The 19,749-nt window shown below is 36.0% G+C and overlaps 1 protein-coding gene across 1 annotated transcript in view; it reads right to left on the reverse strand.

Annotated features, from left to right (window-relative positions):
- Positions 1-19,749, reverse strand: part of LOC147599414 (connector enhancer of kinase suppressor of ras 2-like) — a 116,443-nt gene that overhangs the window by 63,909 nt on the left and 32,785 nt on the right. Inside the window, exons 6-8 of the mRNA XM_086756690.1 lie at positions 16,442-16,561; positions 10,199-10,258; positions 5,206-5,274 (exon numbers count right to left, since the gene is read on the reverse strand). Of these exons, the coding sequence (XP_086612816.1) occupies positions 5,206-5,274; positions 10,199-10,258; positions 16,442-16,561 (249 nt within the window). The remainder of the gene's footprint in view (positions 1-5,205; positions 5,275-10,198; positions 10,259-16,441; positions 16,562-19,749) is intronic.

A 19,749-nucleotide genomic window follows, 5' to 3' on the forward strand; every position in this document is an offset into this window, starting at 1 on the left:
GGTTAACTAAATTGAAATCCTTAAAACAATTTTTTTCATAGGAGACAGATTATACATTTTCTTTTTTTCCCCCATTACATTTTTTTAATGTTCATATGTAACTTCACACCTGTGCTGACTGTAAATGACCTGAACATCACACAGTATTTCAGACAAGATATTACCAATGTCAAGACAATGGCATTAAAACTCTCTTTCTCCTGGAATCACGTTCCCAATTAATTCCAAGTTCATCTTTGCCGTTTTCAGTCAGATCACCTCTATGGCGCTCAGTTGATTGGGGATTAATTACTACATTCTGCCTTCTGGAGTCTTGCCAGTTGCTCCCGAGTAACATCTAGCTTTCAACAGGAATTACTAAAAGCATTACTATTACTCTCTGTCTTATTAAATGACCTTCAAAAAAAAGTTTTCAATTTTCTGAAAAGTCTGTTTTCCCTAGTTGATCACACGCTCTTCTACACAGAAGTAGATCTGATCTTTTACAGATGGTCAGGAAGCTAGATCAATACTTGTTGTTTGAAAAATTATCAAAGATAGAACATTAATACCATTTTCTTTTCATAAATTTCAAACCTTGCATAGCACTGACTAGTAAGTTTTGCCCCTTCTTACCTTTCCCCAGCATACAATGTTCTCCCAAAGCAGACAATTCATTAAAAATCCTTGCTTAGGGACTTGCAATTGAAAGTTTCACTCTCTTCACTAAACTGAGATGTAGATGATTTGGCATTAAAATCATCCCACTTTGCTTCCGTTCTGAATATGTACATACCTATATATTTGTTATAACTGTTTTTCTTCTCTTTGGTCTATGTTCAATACTATCCTTGATACAGAAAATTGAAAGAAACAAGTGTTTCCAAAATTTTATGGATAATTTTATAAGAGAGGAAGTAAAAATCTACAAGGCACTGGCAGTGCCTGTAAAATGAAGGGGAAAATAAAGAGTTAGTGTGGCAGTAATTTAGAATGTATAAGTTATTTTTAAAGTTTCTTATGCTGTTTTATTAAAATCTTACAAGCAAGAAGGACAAGTAGAAAAACAAATAAGGAAATTGGATAATGATTAAGTGATCTTAACAGCCAGCAGTGAATCGTCTGATTTAATTAATTTCTTGTCTAAAGTACTATTATTTTTGCTTTGATCTTTATAATTGTATTACTGAGTGTTCCTTGGTTAGACCAGATTCCACGCAGTAAGTCTTTTATTTCTAAGTCTCTCAATTGTTGCATTGTATCATTTGTAAGCTGCTTTCATTTGATACTTTCTGAACTTCTTAAAACAAATCTCTCTTACATTGAAAATTTACTTGAAAACTAAAGTAAAACAAGTTGGCTTGTTAATGTAACTACTTTCAGGGAGAGAAAAAAAAAAGAGAGTATGAATATAGCTACCTCCTAGCCGTCTGATATTTCTTACTTAATAGAGATAATGCTTTACATAAAATGAGTCTATTAGTTGTAGGTAATAAGAATAATTTTAAAACATATGGCCAAAATATTCTAGCCACATCAGTCTCAAAATGCTTAACTCCGCACATCCAGCAATTCAATGGGATTGACATTGTCAGCATACGTAAATCCTCCGCCAGAGCTAAACAGCCTCAGAGAAATGCCTCCAGGATTAGAAATGCTGTTGTCTGTGCTGGCTCCACTCGAATGCAGGGACAGTACAACTATTTCCAAATCTACATTTTCTTAATCCTGCTTCTTTCGCAGTTTCAAAACAGATAAGGATTCTTATCTTAAAATGGACTTTCTGATGGAAAAAGTCAAACTTAAATTGAAATTACAGTTTTTGTTTTTAAAGGAAAAAAAATAAAATAAAATTGTCCTCTTATTTTCATTTTTGCTTATGTATGTATGAAAAATGAACACAAGCCTTTTAAAAAGAGTAAGCAGCTAGCTCGTAATGGCTACATCAAAGTCGTCTCAGTTGTACTGTTTTAGCACAGGAGTACCCCCTACGCACGAATGAACGCTTTCGCTGTACAGCTCCATCACTCAGTGTTAAATACGCAAAGTGTTGCAGCTGGGAATGTCAGCAGGTTGTTGAGGAGGGTCATGCATTAGGACGGCAAACTGGAAATGCACCAAAAAAAAAAAAAAGTGAAGAGGTAATTCGATTACATCCTGAAAATACCTAAATAAGAAACCTGCTCTCCAATCTAATAGATAAAAATAGATCAAGATCAAAGGACTGCAAGCTTGTGCCAGACAAATATAGACTACAAATAAAATGATTTTTTTTTTCCCCAGCAATGAAAATAATTAACTACCAGAACAATTTATTACAGGTTGTGGGAACATCAATGAAAAGTTTAAAAACTCAAATGATCTTACTAAATGAGTGCATATGAATTTATCTAGAAAATACATTGGCCTAGTTCAGTCAAAATGAGATTTAATGATGCCAGTACTCAGTTACAGCATTGGAATCTATTTAAAAAAAAAATACATACTTTATCTAATCAGGAAAATATTTTAACCAGTGGCAATGCAAAATGACTGTATCTAATAATCTTCAGAACAGATTCTTTCAAAATACGTTGTGTTGAACGGGATTTATATTTGATAAGCTACCAAAATGCTACAGAAGCTTCATCTTAAGATAATGTCTTTGTGAGGACAACAAAGATAAAATTTGTGGGATGCAGAATCTCCAAAACATACAAATATCTGAAGAAAGTGTATTTCTGCATCTTTACATTCTGTAACTTAACCTGAGTATATATTTTATGAACGCATAGATCCTCCCCTACCAATGAAAAGGTAAAAGCAGGAATAAGAAATAACATTAACACCTCTGTTCTTATCACCTAGGCTTTTAATGCTTTAAGAAGAGTCTAACTAACATGAGTCTGGAGACCACAGGTTTCACTCAATACATATGCCGTAAATAACATTTTAACCATCTTGAAAATTCTGTAACAACCCAGGACATATTTATGATACTAAATGTAATGATTTGCCTCTTCACAGGACAATGCTAAATGCTTCACATGAAATAAATGGAACAGAATGATTCATTAGAGAAATAAAGAAACACTCCACTTCTTTCAGCTCTAGAACAAGGTAAAGGGAAAATGCAAGCCGTCATAACTGGTTATAAATCAATGCGAACTGTTGCTTCAATTGGATTTTAGAGGAGAGAAAAGACCAAAGCATTTAATTTCCAGTTCAGAAACCAAACTGATGGTAGAAATGGCACTATCAACTGCTAGGCAAGAAAAATATTTGGAGAACATCATGAGAAAAATGAGAAGTGTGAAACAGCTGAACAAACACACTTTGGCTAGGTATAATTTCAAACTGCTTTGTATTCTTCTCTTTTATAATTTTACTTCTACTAGCGCTTACTCTTGCTAAACTGTATCAAAGGCTGGTAACGATGAAGCGTTGGGTTCTAGTGAGGACTCTGTGCAAGCACAAATCCATGCTTCACTACTTAGGGAGCAAGAGAATTTACAGCTCTGGAAATCCTGTAAGACTACCACAGATACGCAAGCCTTTTGTTTGTAAGGTTACTCAACTGCACCCCCCCCCCCCGCCCCAAGAAATAGCTTGCCATTTATTTATTGTCTTAGCTTTTATAAGCTTCAGAATGAACAATTAATAGTGGGGGGGGTTTACAAAAAGGTATGTTGTGCCACTTGACTCAGCTGCTGGTACTGTGCCCTTAGCTGGAAAGGGATTACAGGTATCAAGCACCTTGGGCCTGTTGTAACAGCGCACACAGAAAGAGCTGATATCCAGAAAGCCAATTCTTGAGCAGCTGAATGAGGGGATTTCACCTATGGGAGTAAAGATTAAATCAGGTCTGTCATTTGAAGAGTATGTTTGATGGAGAAAGCCAGTCTAATGCATATTTCAACTTGTAACTATGACAACTCCCAGAACCTCTCTACTACAGATAAAAGCTGCATGCTGCATGAACATTTAAAGTGTAAATGAATAAGTTATACTTCTTTTCAAGAGAAAATATTTGCTCTCTAATCATGAGATTTTAATAGTCAGACTTTCATCCTTCCACCTCACACAAATAACAGACAGAGATTTCTTAATTTTGCTGCTGCTGCGCTTGGAGATGGAGTTCAGCAATACACAGTCAAATGGCTAAATTATAAGCACTTCAGGAAGTTGTTATCATCATTGTCACAACGCTACTCATGCCTAATAAGTAATCTGAACAAGTGCTCCTTTCACCTGTAGTTCCAAGCAACACTGCTGCTGTTCTTCTGCAACAAACGATATTTTTTTTTTTTAAAAAAAGGACAGTCTCTACGACTTAAGATAGTACCGGGACAAAATTGGACTGCATTTTTTTTCAGTAATCACCATCACTGGAACTAACATCAGTTAGAAGGCAGCAGTATGTGTCATCACAGTACATGAAGAAAAACATAATCCATCAGCCTTGGATGAGGCTGTGATGGGATTTTAGACGGCACTCTGATGGGCTTTTAGAGCTCAATTACAGATAACAATCTAATAAATAAATTAAGTATTAATTCTTCAGTCAAGTCACGTGTTTTAAGCCAGGATACAATTCTATGAATGCTGAGAAACATATTATTCCTGTATTTCTACATAAAAAGAAACATAATTTGGTATACATACAGTACAGAATAGAGCATACAGCTGTGAAAGAAATGCAATGGAAGGCACGTTTAAACGTACGCAAACCACGTACTGCAATACCGTAGGCGCAGCAATACACTCCTGCATACACACGCTTACGTCATTTTGAACAGGTCAATAGTTTCACTCAGTTTATAAAACTGCTCATCTACTTAAAAATAAATCTGCATGCAATAATACACAAAAGTAAAACCTGGCAGGTTTCTGTCATTTTAAATCTGAATCCCATATTAAACAGAATGCAAAGTTCTGTTTAAGAGAAGAAGTTAAACTAGCTAGGATATCCATAACAAGAAGTGTAAGAACTTCAATGAAATATTCTGGGACCTCCTTACAGAAAGAGTATGATGTCGAACAGCAGCTGTGCAAAATCTGTTTGGCTTAATCTTTCTGGGCTGGTTACTGACTCAACTTGTGCGTTTTCTTATTAAGCACAGCAGTGGTTATTATTTTTAAAAATACATAATCTAGTTTGGTAAAGCTACCTTCTAAGAAGAATTATTACCTTTTTAGCAGTGGGAATAGACAAAGCCTGCAGAGCAGAATTTCCAAAATACTTACCACAGTTTGATGGTTGACCTGGATCACCTCATCACCAGCATGGATTTTCTTACACTGGTCAGCAGGAGACTGAGGAGAAGAGATAATTATTAACTTTACATGTAGGGCTGGGGGGTGGGAAGGGAAGAGCAGGAATTAAAATAATGAATGTGGAAGGAGGCAAGAAAGCTGTGCCCCAAGAAGTGTTATTGATATCAAATAACAATAATTGGTCATATTTACAAAAACTGCACATATCATAGAATCATAAGAATGGTTAGGGTTGGATGGGACCTTTAAAGCCCATCCAGTCCAACCCCCCTGCAAGAAGCAGGGACATCTCCAAACAGATCAGGTTGCTCAGAGCCCTGACCAACCTGGCCTGGAATGTTTCCAGGGATGGGGCGTCCACCACCTCTCTGGGCAATTTATAAGGAACTATGGTTTTCTGGTTACAGATGGCCATTTGATGATGTAATCTAAAATCCCACCTCCATTGGCGATGAACAGCATTTTTGACTGACTGAACCATTCTAGGTTTTTTAGCTGTCTGTGGGGAGTATGAGCAGTCACAATCTTGCCAGGAATATATCTAGTGAATTTACATGGCATAGAAGTAAATCTCTTAAGTTATCAAATACTGAGCTTACTGCATGGTCAGGGACAGGGCTGGACCATGCCTATAACAAAAAAAAAGCAAGTCTCACAGTCCTTTATACAGTACCTTTACTGCTTAACTACACTGAAAATGCTCTGCAAACACACTACAACTCCAGCACTTCCAAGACAGTACTAGATTAACCATTTGAATACAGAAAGTGGTAACTGATAATTGTCAGTGACAGACTAGCTCTTCAGGAGATTTAACACACACACACAGAGTATTCCATATATACTATTCATACAATTTTGGGATCGCTTAGCTGAAAAACACCCTTGTCCAAAATAAAGCCGCTTCTCATCACATTAAAGTGGATTAAAATCAATTGAAAAGCCACTTGAACATAGTCAACTGCTATTTAGCAAATCATTTTTAAAATGCTTCAATGAAATCAGATCTTAAATGTGTAAGACCAATCTGTAAGGCATGCAGGAGATCGGCAGTCATCCTCCGGAGTACAGAACTAAGAATTCATGGCAACTTACTTGCATTGTGCACTAGCTTACAAAAGTGTGCTCCTGACACAGAGTACACCAACTTGAAATCCAAGAGAAAAGAACCAGAAAAGAATGGAAGAGCTGAGACATCACCTTTAGAAATAAATCACAGTGGAAGTTAGCTATTAAGGAAGCGGACCAGCCAGAAGGCTTGGACAAGCTTGAATATTTACGCTACTTGTTAAATAAGGAGTCTGAGAGAGGAGAGGACAGACTGTCCCATCTCAAACAATGCAGAAACATTTAAATCTAAATACTCTTCCAGTAACAGTTCCAGTTCCCTGTCCAAGTAAGCAGACTGCTAAGAAAGGCAGAAAAAGAGCCACTTGCAGCTACAGAGAGTGGTCAAGCTCTAATACTGTTGAAATTCCTCACAGAAAAGAAGTTAGGTTATCAAAAATAGTTCAGTTCCTGAATGTCTTTTGGAGGAGCCTGTAACATTATTTGCCCATGGCACAACAGCCAGGTACAAATGCGAAGGAAGAAAAGATTTATCTGAACAAAAGGTGACTTGTAGAAGCTTATATCCGTGATCTCATCGCGTACCAATCAAGACTTCCAGGAAACAGGGAAGAGCTCTTCAGCTGGACAGGCTTCACCAACCACAAACCCCACCTGTCATTTCCATCCCTTTTGTGGATGGAGATTAAAAACATAAGATAAAGAAATAAAAGGAACTAAGACAAGAGGAAACAATACAACAAAAACCCAAATCTCCACTGGGAAGAAAATGACTGCAATTACTTCTGAATAAAATGCCAAAAAGCCTCATCTATGAGGAGGTCAAATCACTCTCCAATAGTCAGCACCTGCTGACTAATCAATAGATTCTGCAGCTGCTGGAGAGCTCTAGGAGACACCATTAATTATTCCATCAGGAAGCAAAGCCAAGCCAACAGGGCAAATAGCCAATACTGGACACAGTGATGCCACGTGTGTCACAGGGCTATTCCAGGCAGAGCTTTTACCTTCAGCCTGTCCCTTGCTGATCACTCCTAAGCTTGCTCTGCCCAGCCTCCCCAGCACAAGCCACGTTCCAAGTCCACACCTGCTTGATCTCAGCTCCTTCTTTCGTAAGGGCTTCTGTCTCCCCTGCAGTGGGGAGAGTCCAGCCTTTGAGCTAAACTACCTGCTTGTTAAAGCCAGACACCAACTCCTGTCCCCTGAGCCCTTCTGCACTAAAATAAACAGGACTTTAGCTACGAACTTTATAGAGCGGTGTGGAGAACTACGTGGCTACAGCATCAATTTCTCCTTTTAGCGGAAACTTGCAGAATTTTGGCAGATGGCTCTTTTGCACAGGACTAAGCGTGTAACTGAAAGTTATTTCTAGATTTCAGTGTGAATACAAACTTGATTGCTTTAAGCAGAGAATGAAAGGTAAACAAGAAACTGAATTAAACACCACCAATCCTAATGTTTAACTTCAGCCTATGTTAGCTGGAAAAGCATAGGCCTGTTCCTTTCTCTTTCTAGCTCCTTTCCTAACTTTGATGAGGCTGAGCTAATTATTATCTTTTAAAATTAAACACTGGCTCTGAGGTCAATTACCCCTTCAAAAGGAACGAAGAATCAATTTGCTGAAATGCCAAAAATTAAAGGTCTTTGAAGCTCATTTATCTGCACATGTGATTACACTTTCAGCAAAAACAAAAAACCAGCTTCTTATGGTGGTGTCTTATACAAAAGTTTTGACATCTGAAGTTTAGTCAAAATAAAAATAAAAGTTTTAGTGGCTTGCAATTTAGTAACTCCTGCTGTGAATTTCAATTACAAAGATATAAATATTTTCCCTACAAACTGCACTGTATTTCTAAAATGAATTAGAATTACAATTAAAAAGTGGATTAATTATAGCATGAGTAATTGAGTCTATGAACAAAAACTGTTGCTACGTAATCAAGATGGATCACTCATAAGATTCAGGACCTACAATACAGATAGAGTTACTTTAAGAATTCTAAATGCTGCCAATGGCATCAATATAAATAAGCAAACAAATTTTAAGTTTCATTTGCATTAGATTTGTCTTCACAAACTGTGACTTTCAAATCACCAGGCTTTCCATGGGTTTGCACTGTCTGAAAACGGAGTGACAAAAACTTTGCAATACTATCTCAATATATGCAAACCGAACAGAATGAAATGTCACATATGAGGCTCACATAGGGGCCAGCACACCACTAACGTGTGCCAGCACGTATTCACGTCTTTGGCTAGCCGCACACTGCTAATTTTATGTTCCGTGGGTGTCACCATTACATAAGTTCAATATTAGCTTTATAAAGTCTAAACTTGTAATTTATCCAGCTACATGCTGTAAAACAGATCCAAGACCAACTAAAACAACGTGACTAAAACACGATGAAAAACAGAAGGGATGGGGCCTGTTGAGTCTGTCAGAGTAACTAGATTGCAGTAGCTGAAGGTTTTTTTTTTTCAAATTTATAATTATGAATTGCAAGTTAAGTAACAAGCAGGATATTTAGAAGATACTTCGTTATTCTTGTCACACTTCAGTTTTTCTGTGATCAGTCATGCTGATTTATGTGCCGCGGTATTTCTGCGTGCTTTTGGTTCAGATTTGCCTAACACTTCTGGGACTACAATGAAAATGATAATTAATACATCTTTCTTGGTCTCCTCTGTATTTTTACTACACATGATGGAAAAAAAATGAAAATACAGTGCTGCTTAACTCCTAATACAATTGTTTTAGGACTGGTTATTTTCATAAAAGAACTGTTTATACATCCTCACATAATAGTCATTTGGATTGGTTTTTGGATTGGTTTTTTAACACTGTCACATCATCTGTCCCCTTCTGTTCACGTACCAAAATCCGTTTGCTCCTTTCCACAATCTCTGCCTTCTCAATAATTACTCCTAGCTTTGAACACTTACTGGTTTATAAAAGATATAGCCTGATAACTTAAAATATTATATTCAATATCTTTCTCCATTACCCATTTTATTACATCCACCATACTGCCGATATTGTAACTATTTTAAAATATATTATTTTAAAATCTGTTTTACTTGAATGCTTAAACATACAGAAGCTACTCCTTTTCTAGGAGTCAATACTAGAACTGGCATCATCTCCACAAGTCTAATTTTTCTAACATTATTTTAAATTAATTTGGTAATTAGAACAACAAGAAAAAAAAAATCTACAAAAAAAGTTACTGTCCATTCTAAGAACACTTAGCAGAAAAACTATTCATCATTGTATGACAATACTTACTCCCTGCGAAAAGTAATCTGACTGTACACAGTCACGGCTGCTCACGTGACAGCTACACTTATCAGTAACTGCAATTTTATGACTACTCTGGTCAATATAAACACCTGAGGTGGATGTTTTTTTCCGTTTTATATTTTTCTACTGTTCTGTTGACAGAAAAATACTTATTTTTCATATGAACCCGAACTGTCTCATGTTCTGAAAGATTTATCTGAAGTAGAGAACAAAAATTAAATACAACAGATATTATTTTAGACTAATAATGATGCTCTTATGCGAGAAAAATTTACTTAATATAAAGGAAAACAGTTTTGTGCCAGAGAGAACATATACATGAACACTATTAGAAATGTGTTTTGGAAGAACCATTGAGGACAAAAGTTATATTGTTAGTTATTAGTTACTTCATCATAGATATTTTTCTATGTCTGTTTTTAAGGGTTCCAAGTTTTTTCAAAAATAGTACGATATACATACAGAAAAGATAAAGGAAAAAGTATTAATGAAAAGTGTCTTAATGTAAAACAAGTATTCATATTACAAAATGCACTGCAGATATACAGAAAACACTTGCATGTGCGGTAAGTCTTTTAGAATAAAGAAGCTTACATTTTCAGTTGTTCCTGTGATTACATGTAGCCCATCATATGTTGATTTGATATACATTCCCTGAAAAAGGAGCAGGAAAGGTAATTAATATTTGTGGGAAACAAATAAATGATGTTTGCACAATAATTAAAACAGTATATTTATTCCAGTTTAAAGACCATAACAGTTGAACAGACTGGAAGGAACCATGGTCAGTTAATATTTGTAAATCTAAGTTAAACAAATATGTATCAAGATCCATTACAAACACCACAATTTCCTCACGCAATGCTTTATTTTTATTTCAAACAAAGCTTTCGGACAGAATTTAACACTGAACATCAACATAAAAGCTCACTCCTATTCAGTGTTTGAAGTATTTATCATTATCTCTTTTTATTACTAGTGACATAAAAAGTATCAAAACTGAAACGACAAAGAGGAATAATCTTTAAAGTTAAATGGCCCATCTTCAGAGAGTTTTTTCTATAAAAACGAAACCATAGCCTAACTCAGAGAAGACAGGAGCTAATGCTCATACTGCCATTTATGAAGAAAAATGAGCTTGGTGAAATAAAGGAGCTTTGTAATTAGTCCAGCAAGAATTCTGCTTCAAGGAGGCAATTCACATGATCCAGAGAGACACCCTAAGCAGGTATCCAGCTGTACACACACGCACACAGAGCCTTACATGCCAGTTAGACTCAATTGCTTGTATTCCTGCCTCTCAGGAGTAAGGTCACAGCTTCACATCTCTCCATATAGTATGGTTATCCATCACATTTCAAAATCTAATTAATCTAATTGGTATGTTGTACTGCTGATTCATTATCCTTTCAACAATTCTGTATCACCTTGTGCTGTCAAAATGGAAGTTTAGAGCCTCCAGCAATAAGAAAGAACATTTTCTTCACAGAAGCCAGTTTCAAGATTCCTGAAAACTAATGGAGATCTTTACAAACACATCTCCCTCCCCCAGAAAAGGAAAGGTCATTTTGCTCTCCACAACTACCTACATTGGAAGGGCATAGAGAAGATGGAGCCAAACTCTTTTTGAACGTGCACAGTGGGAGGATGAGAAGCGAGGGACACAAGTTGGAAGTCAATTAAAAAAAAAAAAATCTATATATATATTTCCCTGCCCCTCCATTTTACCAAGAAGATGATAAAACCCTGGAACAGGCTGGCAAGGCTGTAGAATCTCTGACAAAAACCTGACTGCATGAGGCCCTGAGTAACCTGCTTTAGCTGAATTTGCTTTGACTTTTCATCATGACAAAATGTGACTTCTTTCTTAATGTAAACTAATTCCATTTCAGCAAGTTTAACTTTATTTAAATCTTAAAAGTAAAGACTGGCTAAAACTATAAGTTTGCTTGACTCTGCTGCATAGGAAACTCCATTTTAGATTTTACTCACCATGACTACATGTTCTCTTAAATGAAATTGTTTTATAAGCTATTTCTTTTGTAAATAACAAAGATGTCCAAATTAAATCTTGGAAGACTTGAAACCACCTTCATAAAATGTGATTAGTTGGAAGAAAGAAGTTTCTGTGAAGTCTTCCACTATTTCCTTCTATACAACTGGCTTAATTTTATCCTTGTTCACTATTCTATTGTTTCTGTAGCACCTTCAGCTGCTACTGCCCGACATCTGATTCTCTTTCTTTTTGCGAACTCAAAGCCATAAAACAAGAGATCATGGAAAACTCTGAAGGTTCTCATTAAAAATGAGTTGTTGGGTCTCCATTAAAAGTCTTAAATACGTATTTAAATCCATCTAGTATGTGTTATGCTGGATTTTCACAGTAAACTTTTAGCCAGAATGTTACCCAACATTGCTGCATCATCAGAGAAGTCTGTTATTTTAACACACAGTAGACCTCAGTAACACTTTTCCAGCTACATTTTTAATATCAAATTTAATATCACAGATCTAACACCCTACTTGTTTTGGTAAGATTCACTGCCTACTTAACAAATCAACAGACTAAGATATTTAAGCCAAAACTGCACATAGTGCTAAATTTTCACTGAATTTTATTACATATTTCTTCATAAAGTTCTTAGCCTCTTGTTAAGCTATATGTATTTTTGGAAAAAAAAAATCAAATTACAATTTTATCTCTTAGCATATGCCATCTGACAGACATAAAAACTGACTAATCACTAAGAATTGCCCTACCTTTTGCTATCTGGTCTTTCATCTTAGGTATTAAACTTTACGAACAAAATATATAAAAATAAACAATTTTAGTGAATGACTCATAGCCTTCAAATTATCCTAGATAGAGCTTTCATCCTTGTTTTCCTGAAAGAAAAATAATGAAAGAACTTGTTCCTTGTTGACCATTACAGTAGCATTGCATCACTTTAAAATTAAATAGAAAATATATGGAGGATGTTTTCTGAAAATTTTTCTGATGTTTTCACTGAAAATTCAGTGGCTAAATAGGGAAAAGAAAGAAGTAATTTGACTGGTATGTGTGACTGGTACAGCTTAGGAAGGAATGGAAAGAGAGGAAAAAGCCAGTATTTTTCTGGAGGCCAGAAATGCCTGCAGAGATCAGGATGCAAACACAATCATCAGAACTTGGAATGGAACATAAAATGTACGCTTCCCAATGCAAATTCCTTTGTCCAGCAAACTGCCATGAAACTACCAGCAGAGTGTATGCTGGGGAATGCATGAGATAAAACTATTTTAGTAAAGCAGACTGAAAAAGAAGGTACTTTAGGGAGGAAAGAAAAGACGAAGACAACTATTAAGCTAACAAAAGCATGGACAGAAAGTTAGAAAATGCTAGAAGTGAGGGTACACATTCAAACGAGTTACAGTCCCTTTGTGAAAATGCTTTATTATACAGAATTTATTTAAACAATTAAACCCACAGACACTGCCCTGCAGGGGTTCTGACTTTGTGTAGAGACTATATGGACTTGGACCTGGAAATTAATTCAGTTTATGTGCAAGCTTATGCAGTGTCTATAGGATTTCTGACTCATTTGCTGAAGAAATTAGAATGCATATAATAAAAGCAGTTTTGCAAATGGAGTTTTTAAAATAGAGAAAAACTCATAATTAAGTCAACTGTGTATCATTTCATATAACTGAATTCTTATATTAATTTAAGTAATTTACCACACATTTTTCACCAACAGCAAACAATTGTGTTAATTTTCTAGGTGCCAACCCTGTACGAAGCTGAAGCTAGAGTTCTCAGTAGCTCTAAAAACCTGAACTACACTTTAAACCAAGAGAGACTGTGTTTCAAACTTACGCTATAAAAGTAACAAGTATTCTGAAATATTGTATGGTAAGCTTCTCCTGAAAAATGGATTTTTGGTGATTTTGACATAAATTGCTCTGTGTATTACATTCCTATCTATAAAACTAAATTTACAGTACCATTTTCACAAGTGTTGTGGGGATGAATTAATCAGTGTCTGTGAAGCACTCAATAAGGCCTTATTAAAAAAAAAAAAGCAGAAACCAACTCACGATGAAGTTGGTAACTCAAGGGAACGCAGAGCTCAGCTGAAGTGTGGTAAATAAGAGCTCAACCCCTACACTGAATGATAAGGATAAAAATGGAACTCTGAACACTTTCCATCCAGTGAATAGCACTCATTTCTATCTTGAATGGAGTAGAGATCCTGTGGAAAAAAACTGCTATACAATCATGAGAAAGCCATTTGTAATTCATTACTCTGTTCTATATTTGATTCTGATTAACGTTTTCTTTTCCTTTCCACATGATTTTTCTTTTATTCTCAGTTACAGTCCTTTTTCTTATTTTTTTTTCTAAATAGAACACAGTGTCAGCAAAATTGATTATAAGGAACTTTCCAACCTAACATGTTACAGTGCCTTCACAATTAGGCACAGAAAACTCAATTCACTGTGATTTCACTTCATCACCAAAAAAAAAAAAAAAAAAAAAGAAAGAAAAAATTGTCAGGCAATTTTGATTGCAGCATTTGTCTCATGTCCTCTGTCAGCAGTGGCCGCTTACTGCAGTTTTGTTGGCTAAAAACTTATGGGTACACTGCGGCTGGAGAACTACAGCGTGGTTCTTCCAGCCAGTGACAGAGTCCAGCCCACAGCATTATTACTGCACAGGCCCTGCCTGCGCGATGTTCTGTTAGAAAAGAGGGGATGTGGACCACATGACAGGTCACAAGACAGCCAACAACTCTCACCTTGGTCACTCATGCCTTAAAGGTTTAAATCATACTCCGACACCTTATGACAAGCCGCTTAGAAAGTACACCATTCACACCCACGAACTCCTGAAAGACACCCATCTAATATTGCACACCATTACATTTTCAGCTCACTACAGGACATGCCATTTCTGATGTAGGCTGCACTCTTCCTGTTCCGCACCAGTCTGCCCTCCTGTCCTAGATCTAGAAACACTAGCAATGCCTGGCTTGATATCCTCCATCATCTCTGAGGAAAACACATCCTACCTGCGTTCATACTCTCTTCAGCACTGACGGTGAACTTTCCCCTAAGCAGACCAGCAGAAACACATTACGTTTCTGGAGAGAAAGGAAAGCTACAGAGAGATCCTGACTGCCAGCATGCAGGATGTAGTAGTCTTAACGCAACCCAAAAGCACTGACAGATTTACAGCGTATACACTACACAAGCTGTAAATGACCTGTTATTTCCTGGATATCCCTGCACTAACCCAGAAATGAGACCAAGAAGGGAAACTGGGCCGCAAAGGGAACACATTTTGCCACTGGGATGCAGCAGCACAGCAAGCAAATTGTATTTATCTTTGGGATTACATACTAGGCTAAGCATCTGTGATGCCTCAGAATTAAAATTAAATGAGTTTTATGCTTTTGTAATGTTCTTTGTTGACTAAATCAGTCTAAGAATAAAGTAAACTTACATAGCCATACAAAACCCCCTCACGTTATTGAAATACATCATTCTCAAATGGATATACATACCTCAAAATAATTATGCTTTTGTAACTTTCACAGGATTTGCATATGATGTTCATTGCTATTCAATGTCAGAACAAAGAGTAAGATATTGAAATAATGCAAAACTAACAGAAATTAAAATAAAACTGTAAATCACACTGAATTACAAACAAGAAACATACCACAATCTGTATAATGACATTCAAATGTATTTTAATTTGACAGTTCTGGAATTTTCTGCAGATGAGCTTCATGGCTACCTATTTCCCTACTCATTTGCCCCTTTTTTCCTCCCCCAACTCCAAGCCCAGGAATAATATTCCTAGATTCCTCCTCTCGTAGGGCAAAAAAGTAATTCTAAAAAGTCCTGAGAAAGAAGCTGAGGACAGTATAAGAGATCTATCTTACTGGGAAAAGTAGCCCATCTCTTGAGCAGAACGTACAAGAATATCCCAGTGCCTGCAGTACTACCTTGCATTCTAGCTTTCATTAGGATCTCAGGTTCCCAAGCACAATCCCTATCCTGCTGTAGCTTACCAATATCAGAATGGTTGTTCCAATCCAAACTATTCTATGATTCTATAAAGCAGGGGATTATATACAGAGGGGAGATGGAAATCTTACCCGCTAAAACTTCATAAAAATCCCTTGTCCAAGAAATGTAACAGTACATTAACACTTAAAAGTGGTAGCCAAATTATTATTAAACTATCATCTCCACAGAAAATTTTAATGGTGTGACCCATGACTAATGCAGAGCAGCTGGGATGTTCAGAAGACACCTAACTAATCTGCTCAGTGAACAACAATTTACAAATATAAGGGATTAATTTTGTTTCTGGGACAACACTGAAAGTTTTATTTGAATTGAATAATCAGGGAGACATATAATCATTTTTATGCAAACTCAAGAAACATACCTTCCAGTAATCATTTCCAAAGCATGTTAATTAATGATATTTAGTTAATTTTATTTGTATATGTATGTATTTGGGGATTACTTTGGTACATTCCAAAAACTGCACTATGGCTATCAAAGGACTACAATTTTTCTTTAGCTGCTGGTATAGTTACCAGTTGCACATGAAGCCCTACGTAAAACAGGTTTTATTTTTTATAAAAATTAGAATCCCTTTATTTAGATAAACGCTAATTAAATCACTTTCAGAAATCTGATTCTGCATACCAAAAGAGCAGGACACTGCATGAAAACATATTTTGGTTTCTTGATATATTAAAGAAAGAAATCACCCTGAAGAGCGAGGCTTGTAGTCTGTATCCCAACAGTTAAATGTTAAACTGCTTTGCTACTTACCAAACCCTCACTGGGCATAATGCTGGTGAGATGAACTACCTCAAGATGTGCTGACTGTGACACCAGAGAATCAGATGAGAGCGAAATGATGTGGTCACAAATCCCAGACAAGGTTTTACACTACAAAGAAAAACAAATCAATATAATTCCTTGTATTAAACTGAAACTACTAGTGAAGACGTTCTTATTCTGAGAACTAACTGAGAATAAACAGATAATTTTGCTTCTTAGCATGGTAAAAACTACAGGTATATTAAATTCAAGTACAAGAGGTTAAAGGAACAGAAAATATCCATAAATGTCAAGAAAATGTACAGTTCTCCTGATTGAAAGATTTTACTGTGCGCTGAGAACATCTATATATCTAAACTATCTTCTCCACTCCAACTTATGCACTTGCATGCATTTTAAAAAAAAACCCAGACAACCCTGATGAACTTCATTTTATCTGTCATTATAATATATCATTAAAAATACAGTGGAAGTCAAGTGAAATATGTAAAAATTAATGCCTTTTTTGCCAATTTAATAACCTATTTTGGCTACCAAATAATGAGAGCAACCCTACCAACAGTGATAACCAGGTGAATTCTGCATTGTACAACTTAGAAAGTCTTTCTTTTGTTAAAAATTACACTGGCAGAAAAGTGCCTTAGTTAATCTGTTTCCTGAAGTAAAATTCTCACGCATCTTTGAACACATCCTTTAACTGATTCTAGATCACTACAACTATGCAATAATTTTATGTTATCCTGCCTTCAAGCTAAAGATCTCAAAAATCTTAATGCCAATCCACAGGAACACCTTCAAAGTAGGAACCCCACTGCATAGATGGTAGCAGTGATGCTGACAGATGAATGCTATCCATCAAAAACTAATAGTAAATCTACGGATCAGAATCAGAAAGGAACGGATCTGTACTCTCAGAGAATCTTCATGTGTAAAGACTTATTCCCAAGATCGTGTGTGTTTCTTAAAGCATTCTTTCAAAAATATTTGCACCTAATCTGAAAGCATTAATTTAGATGAATTTCAGAATGGTCTTCCAGTCAAAGTTGTGCTGTATGCATCTATCCTCCTTTGGGGACTATACTCACATTTTCCCTAATTACAGCAAATGGTAGTGAAATCCCCAAAGGGAAGTTTTATTTCAGGCATTTGTAAAAGCATGAGGATTTCTAACATCTCATTTGATGCTACATATATAAGTTAAACAAATAAAGTTGTCGCAATGAATAAATTAACTGACTACATTTATAGGTTTGTTTTTGTTTTTTCTTTCCATTCACTGTAGAGTTACTCATCTGGAAATCCAAGTACAGCTCTGGAGTACTGGATGTGGCATCTGTATTTTGTACAGGCTGAAAGATGCAAAGCATCACATTCAGGTACACATGACTGCATCTAAAGGTCACCAAAACCCAGAAATATTTCTAGCAGTTTCAGCTTTGGGCCAGAACCCTTAAAGAAAACTTTAGGGTCCTGTCTTCTCCCACCAGAGATATGGAAACCGGCTTGCTCAAAAAATGTATTGTGCTGCCATTGTACATATGAACTGGTGGCTGACCCTCTCTTATACCTTCACATTTAAAATCATATGCACAGATCAGATGCAGACTAAATCCCAGAGACAACACTTCCCACTTTCTGACGTCATGTTTTAACTTTACAGTTGTACATACAAATACTTTTTCAGTAAATAAACTTTGGAATGAAATAAACAGCAAACAAGCTTTCAATCAAGTTTACTTTTATGAATCTTTAAGATCTCCCTATGATTCAGAAGGTTAACTAAAATCTACGTAGGATTTTAGCATCAGGAAAATATTCAAGAAAATTATGTTAGAATAATTAAAAACATCAATTTACTGTAACAGTAGTTCAGCAGATACAAAAGAGGCCTGACACCAACTGTAAATAATGCAAAGGCTGAGATACTGTAAATGGGAGCAACCGAGCAGAATTTAGGAATACTAGCACATGGTCAGGAAGTAATGTTTGATATTATGATGATACATTAACATATGCTAAAGTAATTTTGGCATTAAAAAATAGAAAGCACCAAAGTTGTATACTAATTCCAAAACCACAGAAAAGCAAAGTGCATGCTCTCCAGATGGCGCAAGACTACTGCACTTAAGAAAACCTCAAACAAAAATAGGTTCTGAGAAATTCAGTACCTGTTGCAGAGGAACTCTACATGCAGTTTTACAGGCCACACAACACCTAAACCCATTTATTACACTTCTCCCAATGGGCCACTACAGGAACAGAATCTCTAGGAAGCCACTAAGCCTTGAACAAGTCACACAAACTTATACGTCACAAAAAGTATTTTTGGCATGGCAGCCACTGCTGGGTCTGTAAAATGGATGTAAGTTAATGATCTGTATTTACTGCTGAGAGAAAGAACAACTAGCAGGTTGTAATTTTTAATTATCACAAGTATACTGTATTAGTCTAAAGAATCAATGCAGTCCTGACAAACACATTTTTGCCAAACAGATATTCAAAAAAAGGAAACACGCAGTTTAAGTGACCCTGAAGATCACTCCTTCATAATTTATCTTTTCCTACAATACCTGAGTTGCAGAATAGACAGAGCCTGGTCACAGGACTAGTGAGGGAATGGAACTCGGCACCTGCAATCACACATCTGAGCACGTGCAGCCCTAGCGTGAAGCTCTTCCAAACAAACCTACACCTCAGTTACCTCTCCAGTAGCCAATGAAGGAAGCCAATCATGGATCACTATCTTATAAATCTGTCTTTACTTCTAAACACACCGTTCTTAATAGCTTCCAGAAATAAAACAAAAACCATGTGATGTTTAAGAGTTATGGATTCTATCTCTTACAAATGTAAAATTTTACTTTAGAGCTTCACAACTACTTTTCTGGAGTACATTTTTAATTTTATTTTATTTTTAGAAATAAAAAAGATAATTAAAAAATGAACAATTTACAAAGCTCATTCTTGAATTCAGTATCCTTGAAGCAATTTTTTTTTTTTTTAAGATGCTGTGAGAAAGATGGTGATTATTCTCATTTCACCCAGAGTTATGATGATAAACAAGTTGATTTCTCAGGGCCTGGATGCTCTGGATCACGCAGTTTCAGCTGATTTTGCTCAGGTTAAGACAAGTTCTACTGCCTTGGGGTCCAGGCTCTTTCAGGTTCACCACACTTTCACCACTCAGCCTATGGAATACTTAAAACCAGAAACTCTTCTCTTCCTACTTTTTTAGGATTCAATCCAGAACAAGTAGGAAAGTCAAAAGTAATATTGCTGTTAAAGATGTATTTATA

The sequence above is a fragment of the Chlamydotis macqueenii genome, chromosome 11 (genome assembly GCF_036417535.1).
Source record: "Chlamydotis macqueenii isolate bChlMac1 chromosome 11, bChlMac1.mat, whole genome shotgun sequence".
NCBI classification, from domain to species: Eukaryota; Metazoa; Chordata; class Aves; order Otidiformes; family Otididae; genus Chlamydotis; species Chlamydotis macqueenii.